The 23,147-nt window shown below is 38.5% G+C and overlaps 1 protein-coding gene across 13 annotated transcripts in view; it reads left to right on the top strand.

The window, feature by feature from the left end:
* Positions 1-23,147, top strand: part of GRIP1 (glutamate receptor interacting protein 1) — a 334,162-nt gene that overhangs the window by 279,598 nt on the left and 31,417 nt on the right. For 8 of the 13 annotated variants that reach the window (XM_054070632.1, XM_054070596.1, XM_054070639.1 and 5 more), the window contains 7 exons: positions 4,561-4,708; positions 6,316-6,485; positions 10,535-10,690; positions 11,392-11,544; positions 16,590-16,776; positions 17,561-17,706; positions 19,276-19,356. In XM_054070632.1, the coding sequence (XP_053926607.1) occupies positions 4,561-4,708; positions 6,316-6,485; positions 10,535-10,690; positions 11,392-11,544; positions 16,590-16,776; positions 17,561-17,706; positions 19,276-19,356 (1,041 nt within the window). Of the gene's footprint in view, positions 1-4,560; positions 4,709-6,315; positions 6,486-10,534; positions 10,691-11,388; positions 11,545-16,589; positions 16,777-17,560; positions 17,707-19,275; positions 19,357-23,147 lie in introns of all 13 variants that reach the window. The other 5 variants (XM_054070623.1, XM_054070659.1, XM_054070613.1 and 2 more) reach the window with 3 other exon arrangements.

Here is a 23,147-nt window from a genome sequence, read left to right as displayed (position 1 = left end):
TTGCAAGTTAAAAAAAGAGCACAGAGAGAGTAGAGGAAAGCAAGAATAAACTGTAGGTCATTTGGGAGTGATGGGGGGGATTAAAACTGATTTCTTTTAACTGATTTGCTGTAAATGTTCAAACTTTTCTCTCAAAGGAGAGTGTCAGAGATTTCGGATGTTTTTCAGCTCTCAGCAATCTTCCTTAGCTTCACTAAAATACATCTTTATGATCTACCCAGCTACTGGTCCAGTCTTTGGGTATTGATACTGGAAATTGTGCTTTAGAGTTAAGTTTTCCATTTAGGGGAGTTATAGAAAGATATCCAAGTGTCATATGACATGAGCTTAATGAGGTTTACTGCTCTGAAGATATAATTTGGGGGTCCCATTGTTCTAATTAGCATTATGCTTTATTGACTAGTCTGAGCATGAGGCACACAGGTACTGAGTATAAAAACTACACTCACAGAAAGAGAGAGAGGTGAAGAATGAGGTGTACTGACAAGAACTGAAAGGACAAAAGAGAACTTCTGCCTAAGGGAGAGATTGCTCTTCTTGCTATATGAGGGCTGCAAAGATTTTGTATGAAGGGAGCAAAGAAAGATGTGAGGAGCAGGAGAGCACACTTCTCTGACGAAGAAAAATTATTTCTGTGAAATACTGTCTTCTAGTTTGACATGAGTGAGACACGTTTAGATCTGTGAACGCATTGCTACAGAAGCATTAAAACTTTGCACTGGGAGAACTTGAGGTTTGAGGAGCTATGCATTTATTTACTGATCTGAACCAGTGCAGACTTGCTATGGTGTTTTTTACTGCTTTTATTCAGAGTATCACAACAACAACAGAGAAGGCATGTGGACCTGGTATGTACGATTTCAAGGTGAAAAAATTGTTAGCCTGTGGACACCTAATATGGAAAAAGCTTGGCGAGAGAAAATTAGTATGGGATAGTAAGGTATCCGCTTGTTTGTCACTCGCATCATTGCTAGAAGATACAGCAGCATCCAGGCTAGATCAATAGAAGTCTTGTGTAACCGTGTGTTTCAATTGGTTCAGCTGGCTCTTTAAGGTCAAAATCTGTTTTGACATCTTTCCTCCTTGTCTGGCTCTTTTAAGCTGCTCAAAAAAAATTATTTGTACCTTGTGCTGCCATAACTTCTGAAAAGGATAAGAAAGCACACAAAACCTTCCAGTTAGAGGAGAAAACCTGCGGAACACAGACAGTGGCAAGAGAGCTCAGTGTTCCTATAGGACCAAGCTCACAGTCTAACAGCATTCCCCAGCTTTAAGTACAAGAAGGCCTTGGGAATTAAAAAAAAAAGAAAGAGAAGCGTCATAAACTAATGAAGTTTAGTTTCCTGTGGATTATTGTCATTATTGATTGCAAGGTACAACTGAAGAATTTCCCTCTTTAGGGCATTTAGAAGGGAGTAGAAGCAGTTCAGTTTTTGGCTTTCCCACTGTGGGAATCCTAAAATGGTTTTCTGTCCTCCACCACACACCAGTTGCTGAACTGGATTTGACAAGCCATGAAGATAGATAAAGATTAGTAGATACATACATTTACAAGGACATAAAGAAATGTGTGTAATGCGATCACTTTATCAGGCTAAAAATATTTTTTTTCAACTTTCAGAATAATTTGTGATTATCTTTTGAGGTGACGGAGAGTAGTGATACTGCTTATTTTATCCAAAGCTTTTTATATATCATATGGTGTATTTACACATCATGAAAGTATATTCAGAATAAAATCCCTTGTTGCCAGTGATTTAAGCTGTCAGATAAAAAAAGGTATGCTGCTATCTAGCTGAAGAAATGTATTAGCATGCAGAAAGCAGTGCTTCTTCCTCTGGGAGGTTTTAATCAAGCCTCTTGTAGTGATTGAGATGCAGTGCTCAAAAGTGAGAAAAATTATTAACAAAATCAAAAATCTAGAGCTTTTTTCACGCAAGCATTCATCAGTATATCTTATGCAATTACATAGCCAATAAATCAACATAGCCTGTAAATGCTTCAGTCATGGTGTAAATATCTTAATGACTGAAACATCTTCACACATGAATAATTTATACCTGTATGATTCATTTTTCATATCTATGCTTTACTTCAGCATGATAAACTAATCCTTCTCTGTCAGGGAATGCGTGCTTGATTATTGCCTTCTGATTTCTCTTCCTTGTGTTTCTTTTCCACAGTTAGACACACTCCATTTCTTCTCTTCTCATTCCTCTAATGTAGTTATCTTATTTATTCATCCTGTCTGCCTTGGTTTGCCTTCCCTGTGCATTTCAACAGGCACCTGGGAAATAACACCAGTGCATAAGCTGATCATGCATTTTTCAAGTAACTCTGGAGCAACACTTGGAAAGATTTACTCATTCTCAACAGATATTTGCATTTACTTTCATTTCCTTACCTCAAGGCAATCATTACAGAAAGAACGTGCGGCAGGCCAGTAACAAGTTGAGCTTTGCCATTTTCTGGATTGATGTTAGTTCAAACCTTTGTCACAGTACTGATGACAAATGTTTTTGGGGTCTTCTCCCCTTATGTTTGTAAATACAAGCTTGTTTGTAGCTCCAGAAGCTACTGGAATATTCAAGAAGAAAATAATTGTTTCTTGACACAGGAATAGGAATCAGGAATTCTTTAATTCTGCTTTGCTGCACTCACTTATTTGGGTGTATGCAAGGTGCCACCAAGACATCCGAGACAGGAGTTTGATTGCCATAGTCTCCTCCTTTAGTTTCTGAAGAAAGAGGATTAGCTGCTGTAGGGTAGTTCATCCAGCTTTAAAGCTATTTAGTGCCTGAAGCTCCAGGCAGGAATGCTTGTGGGTGGACTCTCTTTTTGGATCACAATATAAAGTTTGGTTCAGATTTATGGAGCAAATTATTTTGAGTAGTGCCTGTGAAAGTTCAGCCTATAAAAAGACAGTCCCAATTGGGCACAAAAATCAATCACTCTGATTTCATGGGCACTTTCAAAAATACTAAATCTCCCCTTCAAGCCCTCAGAGTTCTAACTGGAACAAAGACAACAGGAATATAAAAACTATTTCAAGTTGTGGGGGAAAAAGGAGTTCTCCATCAGTTAACTGATGCTTTGCTGGTGTTGTGTGGTTTTTCTACCCAAGTATCTCTTTTAACTTCATTTCTGTATTCAGTTTACCTACATTATACTCTCTAACTATGAAGAGCACCTTAGCCAAGTGTTAAGCTCTCACTTCGTTTCTTGTCTCACTGTATAACTTGTTAGTTTTGTACAATAATAAACTGTTTCATAATATTTTTCTTGTGTCAGAATTACATTTTTGGGCTAATTTTCTAGATTGAAGACTGAATGGAATATCTTGATATTTATCTTGTCCTCCATACTTTGAAGACCAGCTGAAGTTCTTTTGCAGCTTCAGTTTTACGGACTTTGGAGAGCCATCACAGTTGAACATTTTCCTAGTATCTTTAGAGCAAGGTCCAGTACTGTGTGAATACAAATGTCTCCTGTTTGCTAACAGGATGTTTAGTAACTTTGCTCCAGCATAGGTCTTTGCTTATTTATTTTTCCTTATTCTGATTGTAAGCACCTCCAAAGGCATCTGATATCACTTTCTTTGTCTCGGTCTTTCTGTGTCCTTAAAGAACACCTTCACTTACTTATCTCACACCACTGAGATCTGTTCTTGATCAATGGGTATCGGTTAGTAGGAGTTCTCAGGCAGTCCCAGGGTGTACTTATCACTCTTATCACTGCCTGCTTTGTTATGGCATTTAGGAAGCAGCCTGCTGTCCTTTTTCTTTGTTCTGTCCAGCACACGTTTCTCTTGGGCATAGTTCCTCACCACAGTCATCAGTCATGACTGTTGCTGCCTCCTATATTTCTGCTTTCTTTTTTCAGTGCTGGTCATTTTCTACCTATACCCTGTTGCAAGGCAGTACTTTATCCAGTGACAGGATATTACAAGAATCTTCTGAACCTCCTCACACACATTTTGCTTTAACTCCTACTATTTCTATCTGTCATGCCTCCTGCACTTCCTCCGTTTTCTCCTAAACCATCCTTTCTTTTTGTAAGGAATTTCTGGTAGACCCTTCCTTCACCTTCTTGATTTAATTATTATAGCTGCTGTCCCCAGACTTTCCCCTTTTTCTGATAGTTAACTTAGCATCCTTCTCTAACATGCTCACCTCAGTTAAATTTTTTTCTTTTTTTTTCTACTTTTCTATAATTCTGATTCTTCAGCATGCCTATTTTAAATTCCAGGTGATTTTTAGCTTCGTTGTGCAAGAGAGGCATTCACTACACATCCTGGTTCCCTAACCTGGTCTATCTCGTTCTGACACACTCAGAAGCTTCCCAACATCCCAGTTTCGCAGATCTCCTTATGCTTTTATTGATTTCAACAGTAAAAACTGATTCTTGACACCTGAACTGATGCTATTCCAGAAATTCTTCATGTGCTGTGTTGTCTGGTTAGAGAAATAGAATAGCCATGGAGGTTTTATGGGGGAAAATATGGAAGTGATGTAAGTACTATATTGTTATAACACTGAATTTTATTTTTTTTTCAAACAGATTCAGTAGCAACAGCATCTGGGCCATTGCTAGTTGAAGTTGCCAAAACTCCTGGTGCTGCTCTTGGGGTTGCACTAACTACCTCGATGTGCTGCAACAAACAGGTCATTGTCATAGACAAAATCAAATCTGCAAGTATTGCAGACAGGTGAGTGTGACAGAGGGCTGGCACTGCAGGTCCATACATCCATTTTATTTCTACTTTCGTTTGGTTTGGTTTTAAAGAAACCCTTCCCCTTTTTTTTTTTTTTTTTTTTTTGATAAAATTGATGGAACCAGATGCTCTCAAGGTTGCTAGGTCTTAAAATTAGCACTTTGTCAGATTGTTGTTCCATACTGCCAAGTTTAAGACTTCCAGGGCACCATTTACTTTAGCTTGTTCACATAGTATTCAATGACATAAGCCAGCCCCCATGTAATATGTGACTGTCTGCTTGCATTATGCAAGTTTAGAGGTCTGTTCTGACTATTAAATGTAAGGCTGCAGCAGAGATTAGTATTTAAAAAAATAAATAACCCACTGGAATTCTTAAAGTAAGCATACAATATGGAACAGCTGTCAAGGGAAGTAAATTCTGAGGCTTTGCAACCTTGAAGTGTTCTTTCAGAATATATCATTCATTCTTCTGGCACAGTAAAATGGAACTCCTTATGTCTGAATTTTTTTTATAGATATTTTAGAGTACGTCTGAGTTAGTAGGAAGACTGGCTTCTGTACTTTGGAGTTATTTTGCAGTAATTTTCCCCCTTCATTTAAACCTCTAAATAAAACCATTTAAACCATTAAAAAAAATGATAGATACTTTTCCCCAGTGGTCTTAGCCTCTGTTAACAGAGCTGTAGGATCTTTTCTGGGGTGCGTGTGTGTGTATGTGTTTAAACATATACAGGATATTTATATATACATCTAAAAAAAAAATCTTTAAATATTACGTTCCAGCAGCAAATTTCTCCTGCATGTCCCCAATCACCCTACCTTGTAACTCCTCTTTGACAATGGTGCTTATGGTAGCACCCACTTGTAGCAGTGAGTCTACAGCTCCTCTGTGGGCTTTTCCCTACAGTAGAAACTTTAAGAGTGGCAGCCATTGATCCAGGGGTGTTCTCCAGTTCAATGGTGCAGGATGCTTTAATTTTCTCCCTCTGTTTTTTCCCATTTCACAGGGGGTAACCAATTAAAGGAGCTGTCCACTTGACTGGTACGTCGGGATGCTGACTGCTGTGTTTGCATTTCTCAACTCATCCAGTAGCCAGTCTCTTAAGTGCAGCGAGATTTAGCAGATAGCCCCCTCCCCACCCCCCTCCTCAAGTCACCATGCTAGCCCTGGTTTCATTATTTGTTTGACTACTGCATAATTTCATCATCATTTACAGCTTTTGTACTAATAAATGTTTGAACGATAACTCAAAAAATGATGAACTGGGTGCTTGTGTGAGGGATATGTGACCAAGTTATTTGAATCTCCTTAAGCTCTTCTCATTTTATTCTGCTGCCATTCGCACATATTTTTATAGTCAGCTACCCCATTCCAGTTCTGTGAGTGATGTCTTGGCATATACTGTATTAACTGAATTGTTTTTAAGGTTTGTACTAATAGATATAAAGTCTGACCAGTGACAGTGCCTACAAAACACAAATCTCTCTCAAAAAAAAGAACACGCGTATAGTTGTTATGACCAGTTTGAAGGCAGTGAAACTCATTTCCCAAGTGAAGAGCATGCCTGATCATACTGAGTGTTTCCCCTTTTATTTAGATGTGGTGCATTACATGTAGGAGACCACATTCTGTCCATTGATGGCACCAGCATGGAGTACTGTACGCTGGCAGAAGCAACGCAGTTTTTGGCTAATGCAGCGGATAATGTCAAACTTGAGATCCTTCCTCACCACCAGACACGGCTAGCACTGAAAGGCCCGGAGCATGGTAAGAGGTTCTGTAGCACTCGATACCCCTTTCTTTTTCTACCTTTTACTTTGCCTGCCCTTGCTGAATGGTCAAGAAAGCTATTGCGGCAGTTATGTTATAATGTTGTAAATGTTGTTTCAGCTCCCCAGGTTATGCTTCTGCAGTTTCTGAGAAACTCTGTATTTTCTTGGCCTTTATATAGCCTCTGAGATTCCTATGGATAGAGAGGGAAATGTTTTACTGAAAAAAGGTTCTGCACATTTGTAGATGCAGATCAAACACCTGTTGACTCTACTGTTGCAGTTGAGGGGACAGCTTCAGTAAATAAATCTCTAAATTGCCTCCTAAATTTAGAGAGAAGGACCACAGCTAACTTCTTCTCAGCTTATTGACTTGGTAGTCTGTTACGACCACTTCATTAGCACCTCTTCTCCCCTAAAGTACCTCGAACAACCCCTGTTTTCTCTTCTTAATTGCATTATTAGTTATTGATGTCATCTTTTAAAGTACTTTGGAGATTGCTTTGTGAGTTCATTGTCAGTGCTCATGAAAAAGATTTGTTTGGAAACAGTTCCGTAGATCTCAGCCTTTTTCCACAGTGATATTTATTTCATACTCAACATGCTTGAAGAAAATGACTTTCTATTTTCAAATTGAATACCTATAAAATGTCTTAGTATTTGAAGATGGCTGCCACCTGTCTTGCTGTCTGTCTAATCCTGAGAAAGTGGCAAACTCATGGTATTCATAAAGCCCATCCATAATGTTGCATGTTGATGGACATCAAAGTAGTAACGAAGATTATCAAATACATGGAGAGCAAGTACCTGTGTTACAGCATGAACCAGTGGTACCATTTTTTAAGCCTGTGATACTGTGCTGCTACCTCCTTTAGACCAAGACATGATTTCTGGGGCCTAGAAATGTCAGTAGTGGTAAACCCTCTTCAACATCTAAGATCCAGGCTGTACCTGGATGAGCAGTGCTCTAGTCAGTTTGTCAGAATGGCGACTATTGAACCAGTGGCTGAGGAGAACCTAGTTTCTCCAAGACCAGAGTGAAAAGAAAGTGGCCCTTGTGATACCATGTTCTTCCATTATTTAGCAGCACCTCTTTTTTGCCTTTCTACTTAAGCCAGCTACAAAGGCATGGGAGCAAGGATTCGTACTTGAGAAGCAGGATGAGATATGGACTGAATTTTGCAATATACTTCATTCTTTTCAGTTCTGACAATACGTCGTAAACAGAGCTTTCATTTTTTGAAGCAAAGATGTCACACAATGAATTTTTGGCTGGTTAAAGAACTCTTTGAAGAGTATTTCTTTTGGGAAGATGAGTGCCACGGCCAAAGATTTGTGTAGATGATTGTAGTACTTCAAGCAGTTTGTTTCTTAACCAACATTTTAAACAAATCAATGACGTTAATGTGCTAATTACCTTGACTCAGTGTAGACGTTTAGGAAAAGCAATGCTCTTGCCATGCCAACGTTAAGAATTGGCCATTACAAAATCATACCAGGGGGATCTGCAAAAGCTAGGTAAACACATCGTTTGGGGAGAAGTCTCATTAAGGTAAAAAAGCTACTTTCTTAAATAAGGCAGAATAACTGGAACATTTACAGCCCTTCCCAGTGCCTCAACAGATGGTACTACTCCAATATCATGACCAATTTGATATGTAATACGCTTTATGAAAGCAAATACCCTTTTGGAAATAACTTTTCATCAGGTGTGGTATGACCTAGGTGCTGCAGAGTTTGAAAAGCACCCTTTATGTCTCTGGGACAAGCTGAGTCATTACAGCTGTATCTGTTGAGCTCAGTTATTGGTCTTCTGGGAACACGTTAGGAATTTAAAATGGCCCAGAAAGTCACTATATAAAATAAATTGAAATTTTAGTCCTAAAATAAAATGGAGAGCACTGTAAAAGATCAGGTTTTTTTCAGTTTTTTTCATGTACACTACACTGTTAACACTCATTTCTCTTGCTGCCCCATTAGTTTTATGTTCACTGTATACAACCCTGGGTTAGAATAGCTCAAATTACTTCTAAATTACTATGGTTACACATGATAGGATTTTCTTTTACAGAACTTTGTTGAATTGGGATTATCTCTCTATAAGCTGAACAAACGGAATTTGTGTACCTTTCTACTTTGTAGGACATTTTTATCTCTACTCTCAATGTGAAACTAAAACATTAAAAAAATAAAGACTACCAGATAACTTCCTGCTGGAAGCGATCTTTTTAATTAAACAAGGCTCACAGAAACCTGAAAATAATGAAAATCCACCTGGCCACACTGTTCTTATCAGATTTTCATTTTTCCACTATAGTAAAAATGTTTGGAAATGTGCAGATAATCAGAGTCTGAGAAGACTTGATAAGTCTGTAAGATACATGTGGCCGTATCAGGCCACAGCTACCGTTTCTGGGACTTTTCTGGCTGATGTGAGATGTACCAAAGTGTCTGAGGTGGCTGGTGCCTGCGGGTGAGATACCTTGAGGTGCCAAGTGCTCCTCCTGGTGCTGCTGTTGCACCCCACTCTTACCTTTATTACTTATTGAGAGGGATGGGGGGAGAAATAAGTCTGTTGATTCAAACACGTGTGAGTTTACAGAAGGGGTGCTCTCAGGGAGAGTGCAGACCTAGGGCATCCCGACCTGGAATGCACGGCCAGGTCTGGCAATGCTGGATCTGCCAGAGTCCCAAATGTCTCACAAGTCTGTGGGGACATGGTGATCCCCTCCACTGTCCTTTTCCTCTCCCTTCCCTGCTGTTTACTCCTCACTGTAGTGACAGGTGTTGCCTTTAAGTCAGAGGAAGGTTAATATAGTCAGACAATTGGCTGATTGTTCCTCCTGTAATAGGAAGTGAAAGAAAAGGATAGCTTTTCTTCTGGCACCGTGCAGGGCTTGCTGTGGGGGCTGCCCTTTTCACGCTAGTTTTGTCTCATGGAATAAGATGTGAACACAAGGTGTGGGACCAACCTAAAGAATCAAGACTTTTGGCTACTTAAAAGTCCAGCATGGGATCATGTGCGTTTGCAGCCATCACAGATATATCAGCTGGCAGAGAGATGAAGAGGTAGCAGAGCTCGTGGGCCAAAGACTGCAGCTTACATTTCATAGTACAGGTCAATCTCTCGGTGGTTTAAAGACAAAAATGCAGTAAATAGTTCCCAGTTTTGAAGTGTTCCTCTATGGTCCTCTACTGAATTTAGTGTTGAGTAGACTGTATCAATTGAAGGGTGACTTCAATCATTTCCTTTTAGTATCTGATACATTAGCTGAAATGCATCCTTTTTGATGGATAAATACTGGCCTTCACTTTTGGCATATCCCAAACTCACATATGTAGAATCAGCAATCAAATATGGTCTCAAATTTTATCCAGGAAAGGATCATTTTAAAGTTGTGAAGCTCAAGTTTAAAAAAAAAACCATTAAATTGCGCATCCAACTAATCAATAAGAACTGTTTTCTTTATTAAGCAGGCTTCAGGATAGAATTTTTCTGTGGCTGGCCCAGGGAATTCATTTACTGCACAGAATAGCATAAAGCCAACAATAGATGGTGGCAAAATTAAAATGTCAATGCAGTAAATTGAAACGACTGGCAAGTAAACATCTCCATTCTGGGCAGCGCTATGTATAGTATCTAGTTGGTCTTTTTAATGTAAATGAATGCAAGCAGAGACTTATTAACCTTCAGTTGGTCATACGTAATACCTTAGTATTTTCTTAGAAAGCTTGCAATCTTCGCTCCTAAACCCAGAGTGAGATTAGAAATCGATTCAGTACTAATCTTTTTAAAGAGAAATACAAGAAAACAAAACAGAAAAAAATGATCAGAAGTGCTTATTCTGAGAAGAAATATTAGTTCTGTTCCTCAAGTTAGTACCCCCTGGTAAGAAGACATGACTAGGTTATTTATTATTTCATTTTATTTTATTTTTAATTTATTTTAATCTTTTTATATTTTTTTTATTTGTGCAATTCAGTTACTTTTCCCTCTTCTCTGGTCCTTTTGTTTTCTGATTTTCCATCATCCCTTCATGCGTGCAGTGAAGGTTCAAAGAAGCAACAGGCAACTTACCTGGGATTCGTGTGCCAACAGCCACAGCAGCCTTCTCACCTACCGCCATTATAACACCTACCACCCTGACCATTGCAGGATGCCGGCCTTGAAATTCCAGAAAACGCCTCCTGAAAAAAGCCTTTGTAATGTTTCATGTTTTTTCCTGCTGACGTATTCTCTCTTCCTCTTTTTCTTCTTCTTCTTCCCTCTCCTCTTCTTTCACTTGTAATTTTCCCATTTCAGGTACTAAAACCTTTTCAGTTTTATGGATGCTACACTTTTTCATAGCCATGCAAAGGTTATTTCTGACATTTTATGCCTTTTCCTTTCTTTAACAAGGCAATCTTTTTAGACAGGAAAAGGCTTGGAAATTCTAAATGAATCAGTTCTTCTGCTATATGAGTAGACCATTACATTAGAGCAGTATATATAAACCACGATTTTTTAATGCAAAGCATTGCTTACAAATCTTTTGTCAGAAATCACCTACTACAAAAAGCCATTTCTAAAATCAGTGTATCTGAACATACCGATCGCATTGGTTCATGGATATATGTTAAAAAATTTAATTTAACATGATTTGCCTAAAATAAGTTGTATACTATGAATGTACTTCTTGTATCTACAGTATTTTTGTTGGCTTCCAGCAGGTATTTTCATGAAAAGCTGGCTATACTTTTACCTGGAGTCACCTATATGGTTTAATGTCTTCATTGTTGGAAATGCACAAACCATTCCTGTGCATCATACACATTGTTTTTTTCATTGATGAGTTACAGGCATGTGCCGCACTCTTCCATGAAGACTGAGTGCTGTATGCCAAGTGTTTGATTTCTTACAGCAGCTTTGGTGTCTTCATCCTTCTCTCCTACCTCCATGAGTGCATACAGCCTGAGTTCCCTGAACATGGGGACCTTACCTCGCAGCCTCTACTCCACCAGCCCGCGTGGGACAATGATGAGGCGGAGGATGAAAAAGAAGGACTTCAAAAGCTCGTGTAGGTGGTAACCGCATTTGCTCAAAATGTGCAGTGAATGGGTGGAGGAGGGGAAAGATACTGAAAAATGTTACAAAGTACCTTAATTAATATATTTATACTAGGCAGAAGAGAGAACAATTGGAGTTTCTGCTAGATGTAGGGAAACATCAGCATAAAAATGTTTGTCCAACACTAAAATGAGATGAGTAGAGGCCATGCATTTAAAACAGTGTTTTCTTCAGACAATCCTGCAAGAGTTTGTCACCATACCATTACTGAAGTGATTTTCAAATTCCTTTTTCAACTCTTTCCCGTTTTCATTAGAGAATAAAATTCATAGCTGAATAGTCACAAACATATTGCTGATGAGCTCAGCTATCACATTACAGAAGAAGGGTTTGACACAATACTTTCTGGGTACTTTTAATGCTTACCTCTACACCGCAAGCTTTATAATAGCCTTGCTTCTGGCCACTTTCTGGGATTCAAAGCATGAATTTCCCATGAGTCAGTAATTTCCCAAGCTGGGACTGATATCTTTCAATCCATTCTGCTTTGTGTAGTGTGAAGTATTCAGTGGGCTGGAGAGAGTGTGGCTATATCAGTGTGTCGTTTCCCAGACTCCATGCGAGTGCCATCTCTCCTTTTGGCTTGTCCATCTTCCCGTGATGCTCAGCAGCTCAGTTCCTCCAGAACAAGGAAGTGAGAACTGCTCTGTAATTCATCTGTGCCAGCTAAATATGCTCATAGGTCCACTACTCTGGAACAACTGAGGTGCTGCGCATTACTGCCCTGCTGCCCGGTATTAAAGCTTTCCCGTGATCATAGCAAAATCAGAGCAACCAGCAGCCTCCAACCAAGTCCAGCCACTATGGAGTTGAGAGGAAAAGTTTGAGAGCGGAACTCAGGTTTTGCTTTCTTACAGTTTTTTGTTGCTTGCTTGTTCTTAGTTCTTTTTTAAAGCAAATATTTTTACATGACATTTGCCTGTAAATGCATTTTTTATTTTTAATCTGATCAGCCATTTTTCACAACTCATCTGTTGACTTGTTAGCTTCTAATGCATTTCTTTCAGAAATAGTGTGTCCATCCATGCTACGGTATCAGTAGGAGTCCAGCTCTTACTTGTCCTCACGTGCAGTATAAACAGTAGTATAATTAATACTAATCTTTTTGAGTAGTAAAATCATGCTGGATACAAAAATAGTTCTTCTGCCCGATCCAGCAAAGGACTGCTAATCCTGAAAGCTAATCGTGTTATAGAACTTGGAGACAGCTGTTACTTCTGTTATTATATTTTTCAGGTCTTTTTTAAGTCAAGGAAGCCTTGCCCTGCAATTTGCTGTACTGCAAAAGCTCCAAACAAGGCCAGTGACATTAGATTCAAGTGAGACAGTCACATGAGCCTTGCAGCCCACCTGAAAGATTCTTCAATTCAGAAGGACCCAGGGATGACAGGCTGCTGTAATTAAACAAATCTCTCTCTAGGAGGAATTAGGATGAGACTTTATTGTGAGGTAGTTTATTACACATTTGCATTGTGAGGTGTGGATGTAGAGCAGTACAAAATATGTGGAGTTGGCTCCGTCAGTGAGTGAGGCTGTGCCTCACTACAAGCAGTGACTGTATCAGCAACCCTGAATCAGAGCTGGCTTTGGAGGAGCTGGCTGGCCAGCCAGGTTTGCTAACTCTTTCTGTGAGCTTCTTTTTCAGTCAATGCATAGTTTCTTAGTGCTGTTGCTAGACTTAAACCCATACTTGTGACCGTAATAAGACCCAGCTTAAGAGTCCCATACTGGACTGAATGTGCTATAAGTGACCATGATAGAGGATGACTGGTCCTGTACCCGTCTACCATCCATTGACAGGACTTGGAAAACCACTTGTCTCCCTTTGTGGGAGACTCATGAGAACCAGGTAGCATCGGCAGCTGTCCTTTTCATAGAAAAGTAATAGCAGGCTCTCTTAATTTTAGTAATTTTTTTTTTTCTGCAATCCAGTTGGATAATTTCAGCACTTTATTAATGTAATTTTCAATAAAATAAAATTTTTAGGATGTCATTTGGGAAGAAAAGGATGTATTGGTAAAGAGTGCTGTAAAGTTTATATTGCCAGTTCTTTGGGAAAACCTGCATTACTTAATGTGATCATGCCAAAAATCTTGTTGTTGGAGTGTGATGGCACAGGGGGATTACAAGGCTTTTATGGCCATTATTTTGTGATCATTGCGTTAGTTACACAGATCTTTCCAAACATGTGGCTATAAAAATTGAAGGCATACCCTGCCATCACATGTTCTGTTTATGCCATTTGTTTTCCACTTTTATTGTTCCTATGCTTTTTGGTTTTAAAGTATAGTATTCATTGTGGAAACACTTAGATTATTACCTGGTTTAAGTTTATATCCTGAAGTATTTTATAATAGGTCTATATTAGTAGTTGAAAGTAAGACACAGTTTTGTACCAACTTACATGATAGTTACTAGGGCTGTGTATCTGAAGTTACAAAGGGTCTTAGAGTACATGGCTGCTGTTTTCTCAGGACCTCCTGAGTTCGCTGCTACCAGGAGTAGTAAATGTTTTGCAGTTTCTTAAGGGTCAGAGCAGAAGACTGCAGGCATAAGAATCCATATATGTACCTTTAAAAACATCTTGCTCTTTTTATATGGCTGCAAGAGTAAAAGAGAGGAGTACACAATCTTCTAATTCAAGATTATTCCTTACAGAATTGCAAAGCGTAGAGTAAACCAGCCCCCAGGTCTGTTGCTAAAAGTTGGATGAAAACTATACAAATAGGCTAAAATGTAACCCTGATAGGAGCAGCTAAGGTTCACTGGAATCAAGTATACATTGATGCCCCCTTTTTAAGGCAATAACGCTGCATCCTGGCCTGTAAAACTTGGAATCCATAAAGCAGCCAAAAAAAGTCAGTGTTTCTTGCTGCAATTATTGTTGTTACAAACCCCAACATGCTCTAAGTCATGGTTCGGGGCGCCTGTGGCATTTTATAGAGCTTAGCAGACAGCTGTTACGTGGTTTAGAAAGGGTATTTTTATCTCTGCTGTTTTTCGTTCCTGTTTCTGTTTTGTTTTCTTTGGGAGTGGAAGGAGATTCTAGTTGTCACTTTTAAGTGTCCACATCATCAAAATATTTATCAGGGTAAGTTCTAAATCCCACAAACAGTAACTTAATTTCCTATTCTGAATTAAAACTTTAGTTGTCCTGAAAGTTTAAATAAATGTAGTAAGAACATTAGGCTCCTGATAGGGCATTAGAAAGAGTAATAAAGTTAAGAGTCAGCTAGACACCTACTACAGAGGAGGAATTGACACATAAGTGAAGGGAAGCAGATGCTAATATGTAATTGTTGTATGACCTGAAAGAAAGGGAGAATGGAACTTTTCTGAGCTTCAGTGCTCTACATTTAGATATTTCTGCAAAGTGTATTAGAGGATCTGGTATTATATTGACTCTGAATTTATCTGGTTTAGTCATATTAAAATATGCCTTTCCAGCACTGAGGGCTGGAGAAACCTATTTCTCACTTGCAGTAAAAGCTAAAGCTGGTGGCCATTTCCAAGAACAGATTATTAGGATTTGCATTTGGACGTGCACGTGTCTTAGTGCAGATAAAAGAAACAGTAAGAAGGAAGGTATTGAATAAGTGAAATAAACAATTCTTGGAAAAGAAAATGCAAACAAGATGTGAGTGAGAATTCACAGTAATTTAGAAAAGACAGTTTCAGACTTGAAAAGAGCTTAGCTGGGAGAAAACAGGAAATCATGAGTTTCAATTGTCATTGCTGACTGTGCTGCATTAATCAGATTTTATACTATTTCAGAGCAGAAGTCTAATGCTTATAGCCTCAGGGTGTCGGAAATACTTATACAACTGCTGACAACTTTGTACAGCCATGCAAATATCTTTTAACTTTATAGTGAAAACAAGAAAAATTTTTTTTTCAATATCTAGGAAATAAAAATTCACAGTTAAACAGACCCTTGGATAAACCTTCAGTTTTTATCTAGTACTTAGTAGCTATTAAGTAACAGTCAGAAATAGGTCTTGAAGGAAATTAAAGGTGAAGAGGTAATAGTATATATTTATGACATGAAAACATTCAGAATCCTTGTCACTGGAGGATTATCATTACAATATCATACCCTTACTTTATTAGTCTGAACAAGAATTGAAAAAAACTCTAACTTTCTGTGTATGACATAACAAAAGGCAGTAGTCTGTCACAGGGGGAATTCAATGAATGATATAATAGACCTTTAGGCAGAGAGCGAAGAACCAAAGGTGCAGTCTCCTCCTTTTCGCAGGTGATTGCATTGAATCTCAGTGTTGGTTTTATCTTGTTTTGTTCTGTAACACAGCCTATTCAGAACAAAAAAGAATAGAGAGAAGAGTAAATCAGGAATACAGAAGTAGATGTTTGTGTTTCTCACAGAAGGGCTCCCTGGTTCCTTTGAGAGACCCAGAAAATCTTTCTTTTCACATGTTCTTAGATATATTGGTTGCTAAAGCAGAGAGGTTCATTTAGTGTACACTACTCAGTTAACCTGACAAGTTACTGATGTGTAGTAAACATGTACAGCAGGAAGACATCCTTATTGCAAGCAAGCCTGGGCCATGTGCTTTGTTGCCAACAACAAAGCAATCCTGTCAGAGGTTTAAAAGAGCCCATAGGAATCAGCCTGAATAACAGCTGGGCTTGCGCTTCCACGTCCCTTAGCGACTGTGAAAGTTCTGCTCATCCACATCTCAAACCTAATGCAAGCAGAATTCAAGGATGCTCTGAAGTTTTTGGGGTGGGTGTGTCAAACATTTATTTTGCTTGGTACAAGAACTGTTTCTTTGCATTATACCATGCAACCAGATGTTTTCTATTGTCTTGTGTGTTTTAACTATTTATACATAATTTATAAACTTTAGCCTAAATTGACTTTAAAAGAGATGTTTCATTGACTAGATTTATTGTACAGATCGATTTTCTCAAAGAGCAATGAGATTTCTGCTGTGTATGAATGTCTTCCCCCCCGTCTGCTCTGTTTTATAGTGTCTTTAGCCTCTAGCACCGTTGGTTTGGCTGGGCAGGTCGTCCACACAGAAACCACGGAAGTAGTGCTGACAGCTGACCCCATAGTAGGATTTGGAATACAGCTCCAGGGTAGCGTGTTTGCTACTGAGACCTTGTCTTCTCCACCTCTTATTTCCTATATTGAGTCTGACAGTCCAGCAGAAAGGTGAGGTTCTTTCAGTTGACTGCTAAGTATGTTTTGGTGAGCATTCCTCGGGGTACTTTGGACTTGCTGCTTTCAGTCTGTGAAAAATTGCTGAGAAGTGTGGCAGTATTAAACTGTCTGTTCTGACAATGATATTTCACATGCTTGATTAGCTGTAAGAAGAAGGACAAGCGCCAGTGTGTTTATCATCTAGAATCCTTCAGCAGGAGACTGGAAACCATATTAGTGCAAATGACAAATTAAAAAAAAATCGGAAACCTTGCAGAAGTCATAATAGTAATAATTCAGTGTGCTCTGGGGCCATATCAAGCTGCCATATCCAACTGTGTTCGGTTTTGGTACAGAACCAAATCTTGGGGAATACTACAATTTTGACTTACTCATTATTTCATTGCAGCATTTCAATTGCATTTGTATGCTACGTATATCTCTAATCATGGCATGAGAACAATAGTAGTCGCACAGGCAAATACTAGTTGCCATCGCAAAGCTACAACACCTGTAGCCCAGAGTCAGAGGCAAAGGCGGCGTCCATGGGAGCGTGGAGGCATGAAGGCTGTGCCCCTCTTCCTGGGTTCCATTATCTAGAGAGCACAGCCCATACTGGGAGTACTTGTCAGTGTTTTGATGCAAGTGGGGAGCGGCAGCTTCTGTCCCCCTCTGTGCCTGGGTAGACGGTTGAGTCGCTGTGCCGCGCTTCTCCTTCAAGGTTAGGTTGAATGTGTTTGATATTGCTGGTTCTCTGTGTACATCTGCTGATTGTTTTTTATCATTGTGTACCAAGGTGTGGAGTGCTGCAAATAGGAGACAGAATAGTGGCAATAAACGGTATCCCAACGGAAGACAGCACATTTGATGAGGCCAATCAACTGCTGAGAGACTCCTCTATCACCAACAAGGTCACTTTGGAAATAGAATTTGATGTTGCAGGTATGAATATAGTGTTATTCTGTCTTGCAAGAGAAGGGAAAGGAATAAATCCCAAGTACACTGTGAGCATTAGGCATCCAAGGCGGAGACTTTCTTCTCACATACACACCATTCTGTTTTCAAGTGACCTGTTTGAAACCTGTCTTTTTCTACAGCTTTCTCACTTCACGTAGCCCTGCAGCATTTCTGAGCACAAATAGAAATGGCACGTCCTGTAGTAAAATCTGGTGGCAGTCCTTCCTCTGAATTATTTCTCAGCATTTTTCTGCCCTGAGATAGAAATATTCTGCTGAGCAGGGAGAAACCCTCTACAGAGCAGCTAATGAAATGTTTTACTAGACAGAAAAGTGTTATAACAGGGTGGAAAGCAGTAAAGTCTGAAGAGTTTTACTTACAGTATCTCAAACCAACACTCAAAATAAAATAATAGAAATTAATTAACAGAATTAATAAAAGCTAGAAAAATAATTGTTAATGTTGCTGGCAAGTCTTTATTATAACTAAAGATTTTCCTTTCTTCTGTAGTGTGTTTAAGCATAGAGAGTACGCCTATAGCATCACATATTGTGTATATTAACCCACTGTGTGAATCATAAAAATTTCTAAGACTTATGTGTTCATCTGACAGTAACGCCCTTCATGTCCGGATAGTCTTGGTTGTGCTCCATTTTGCATAGTGTGATTGTTGTTAATGGTATTTTAAATCATGACGTCTAAGGCAGGCTAAAGATCCCTGGAGTAATTCTGTATAATCTTTTAGTATAATGGTTTAAAAAAAGCCAAATACAAGATGTACATTCAATACATAATAAATTAAATATTAAAAAATTAGAAAACTGAATCATGCAAAAGTCATTTAAGTACACCTGAAGTCACGTGTATTTCAATCCCTGGACTTGTTTGTGCTCCTCCCATTTCCTCAGACTCATGCTCATGGTTAGACTCGTCTGCCACTTATCTCTTTATATGTTTCCGTAGCTGTAATTCCAGTCACTTCTTTTTAGGCCAAGGCCCAGACTTTTGCTAGCAGTGATGCCAAAAGTCAGGATTCAAATACAGTGCTGTGTGTTCAAGTGTTTTTTGCCTCAGTCAGCTCCAGGCACTTCTCAATTAGTGGTGTTTTGATTCCTTTTCCTCCCAGCAAATATAAAATCCATGACAGTTACTTTAGCAGACAGTTAAAATGTGTTCAACTTACAACAACAAAGGCCTGAAATCCTTAACACTTGATCTCCTGTCCTTTTAATTAAAAGTTATCTGCCAGCATTAAAATTTTCACTTGTGCTCACAGAACTTGCATACGAGCTAAAAACCTGCAGTCTCAGCTGGCTGCTGGCCCATGCAATCTCTGTAAATTCAGTTAAACCTTAAAAAAAATTGAGTTACTTTGAAATTACCAATAGAGGTATAAATCATACTTCGTGTGTCCTGCTTCCTTCACTGCAGCACTCGTGTTTCATCCGTGGCTTGCAATGCTGATGTGATTTCGTCAATTTACACGCATAGTACCATGCAATTGGAATTGCCGTGCCTCATAAATTATCTAACATTTTAAATATTTTTTAATAGAATCAGTTATACCAAGCAGTGGAACATTTCATGTAAAACTACCAAAGAAGCATAATGTGGAACTTGGCATCACCATAAGTTGTAAGTAAAAGTGCTTATTTTTAAGACCACATTTATGGGATAATCTGCAGATAGTAGGTCCTGTATCTATAGACTCCTGCTTGTTTTGATATAAACTTCTTTTTTGGTTTTCTAGAAAGGGATGGTTAGCAGTGCTTTGTCTTTGATAAAGTATCATCCTGTAACAGATTTATACTCCCCTTCTAGCTGTTAAAGAAGTTAGAAGTTTTCCAGGCCTAAAGCTTGACCTGTTCCTGCATGCATAGCACACACTTAACTCCCGTTAAAACTATTTATAAAAATAAAGGGGGAAAAAGTCAGAAGAATTAGACCCATGCAAAAGTATTTCCATAGCTGGGAATTTTTAAGCGAACTCCATCATTAACTCTCATGGGCTTTTGCACAGAACCTCACTAAACTCAAGGGTTTTCTCAGGTATGAGGATCCACATATTTTCTGTTTCAGAATCCAGTGTCTGATGGTACATCCTCAGGCTGTGGAATTAGTGGGCAGTCCTAAATGCACAGGTCATATAGCAAAATTCCCTTTCACTAGGGACTTCAGAGATTGCTAAAGAAGACAGTAAGGGTGTGCATTAGTCTGTTTCTCAAAAAATATTCAAACTGTTGTTTGAAATCAAAGTGTTTCTATACCTATTTATTTTGGAGCAGACAGTAAATGCTGTGTTAGGACTGGATTTTGACCAGGTAAACTGCAGCGTACTGAGTTCAGCCCTTGATGGAAGGAAGAACAATCCCTATCACAGTTAATGGTCTTGTGCTTAATGTACTTAATGACGGTGCAGAATGTGGTCTCGCTGGAATTAACATTCCTTTATGGTTGTGGCTTTTCTTAGATTACTAGTCTTTCTTTGGAATTATTCATGTGTCTTGGGGGAAGATTGTGCTTTGACTTATATTCTCAAAGCTTTTACCAGCACAATGGAATAAGTTTAATCAAAAGTACAGCAGGGAACTCAGTACTAAGAATTACATCTGAGGAAAAAATGAGACACACTGCAGGCCTGTTTGCTTGCGTTGCATACTTGAATGAGTAATTGTTAGACTCTGTAAGATGTGATGCTTGAAGCAAAATCATAGGTCTACATGTGTTTGTGCAAATGAAGATACTGAGAAATGGGAAAACCTGGAGAGAGCCTGTTCTACTTAAACGTTATTCTTAGGATCAGTAAAAGTTTGTAGGATTGTTGTAAAAATGCAGTCTTTCTACCTATTTGATTTGTGCTGCTTTTTGGAATTGATATATTTTGTACTTGTTTTCTGTGTATAGGAGTGAATTCTGAATGGAAAGCTAATGTTCTTGGATTTTAGTATTTAGCATACTTCTTCCAAACTTCGCTTACCTTCCTGACCTGGAACTTAATTCCAAAAGTTAATGCTTTATGTAATCAGAGTGACACCTGGTTGGTCTTAGGTCAGCTCTTCTGAGTATATTGCAGTGTCTTTAATATTTAAATTAAATGATCTTTTATATATAATAATAAACTTATTAATAGTGTTTAAGGCATATGAAATGTGTCTAGGGTTAATCATTTATTTGATTTTAAAGGATTTATACTAATAACAGAAATTAGTTTGTAAATTTGCTTGGTAGAAGTCTTGAATTGCTGCATATCACTCTTGCTTTGCAGTACTTTGTTCTGTTCTACCTAATTAACTCTTAAATGAGGCAGTGTGATTTGAAGAATATAGGCATTTTATATGCATTTTGTCAAAGTTATGTCAAGGCACTTTAGCACATCAGCATGCCATTTGTTACTGATATTGTCAGAAAGATTTCTTTTAAAAAACAAATGCTAGGGGAAACTCGGCAGAGTTAGTATGGCCTGGCTTGAACAGGAGTGATGGACAAGATAAGGTTGGTCTGTTTTAGTGCTCTCTCTTCTCACGCTAGAGTTGTTAATAGTGAGTGAGAAAGTGCTGTCTCCCTAAAACCATCACAGATAAATGCCTATCTTGCATTCCATATCTCCAGTTTAGTTTGGGATTTGGATGAGAAATTCAGGAAATGACCTGACCTCATCTGACTGACAGGCAAGACAGACATTTTTTGTCAGAAGAGAAATGTAAGCCTCACCTTAGGTTGGCACCTGAACATATGCCTATTTTAAAGTCCAAGAGTTCATCTAAGTGAGCTGCTAGGAGGCAGACATCCTGGAAGAGGGTTTTTTTTTTCCTCTTTCCTTGTGTTGTTTTTCTTGGTTAAAAACACCAAGTGTGCCTGCTGGGTGCTTGAAGACATATCTGAAGTGACACGCAACACTAAAAATAGTTAAATTAATTCATGGTCTTTGAAAAACATGACTTGTAATAGGAGAAGAGACTAAGCTTCTCTTAGTTTCAGATTTATTAATGCAGGAAAAATGGCAAAACAAACAAACAAAAAAAAACCAAAATCCCCCCTAGATCGCAGAAACTCCTAGAAAGTAAGACAGAAGAAGAAAGACAGTATATTGGCCTTGCCCATTGCTGCCTTCACACACATACTGGACTTCTATCATCTTATCATTCTTCCCTTATCCCTGCAATATTGGTTTAATCTTCCCATTAATAACTACTTCCATTCTATAAAGACCCTAATTCATACTTCACAAATATAAGCGACTATATGTTTGACGCTTCAAGTGCCATCATTTTCCTACCCAGTTGGAGCAAATAGAGCGTCTCAGTTCTTAAAATTACGTCATCCAAAGAAAGCATGACACGGCTGTGTCCATGTGTATGCGATTATACTTTTATAACAGAACCATTCCCTTGAAGAAGGATGGCTTTCAAGTCGATCTAGTCGTGTTCAAAACTATTTCAATTTGTCAGTGACATTGATTTCAGACCATGTAATGGAATATAGATTTTATTTCTCAGATAAATTTTTGTGCCACTGGCTACTTTATCATAGACCAATTTTTTTTTAAATACATTGAATGATGTCTGAGAAAATGAACTCCTGGCACAGTCTGGTAATTGTAGTTAACAGCTCTTTCTTTCTTAAGTAAGATTCTGATATCCTTACTGGTAATGAGCTGCAGCACCTTGCTATAAATAATCTTTCTGAAGCTAATGGGACTCCTGAAGGAATAAGAAGCCGCAAAACTGGAAGAATATCAGAATCTCACCCAAGCTATCATCAGCTTTTCTAAGTCATTTAGACTAGTAGCTATACTACAGTCTGCTTTATCATTTTCTTATTTCTTAGGAAACAGGCTTGTAAATATGTTCAGATATTTAGCTTTGACTATGAGAATTTACCTTCTAAAGCATGTTTATGTGTATTTTGGAATTTTCCCTAGCAAACCCAGCTTCATTTTGCAATACTATAAATTGTTTTCAGGACGAGGCCTGCTCAATCAGCAAGTTTCTCATCTGCTGCACATGAACCAATACTTATGGAACAAAAGAGCTATATCAGTCTAATTTTAAAAAGCTCATTCATCTGTTTAACAATTGCACTATCCTTGAAAAGTCTGGTAAATGTTAACCCACTATTGTGGATAAATGAACTGACATCATATGAAAAAGTATTTTCCATCCCATGAGCATTTTCCTTTGCTTGTTCAATTCGTTCAGGGTTTGTTCAAACTCCAAAACCTGAAGCCAGGCTGAGACTAGGAACTGAGTTTTGGCTAGGTGGTAGGTGAGATGTCCACCCCAAAACTTGCTTCAGTCACGTTGTTTGTTTTCCTTTGGGTTAGCAGTGAGAGAAGAAATAATGGTTGGTTGAGGGCTTTTTTAACCTAATGGAACAGTTGACCTACAAAACCGACAACATTTCACTGAATTTGCTTTCAAGCAGGG

The sequence above is a fragment of the Cuculus canorus genome, chromosome 1, assembly GCF_017976375.1.
Source record: "Cuculus canorus isolate bCucCan1 chromosome 1, bCucCan1.pri, whole genome shotgun sequence".
In the NCBI taxonomy this organism is placed as follows: Eukaryota; Metazoa; Chordata; class Aves; order Cuculiformes; family Cuculidae; genus Cuculus; species Cuculus canorus.
The sequence above is the reverse complement of the archived record's forward strand: the minus strand, read 5'-3'. Positions and strand labels throughout refer to the sequence as shown.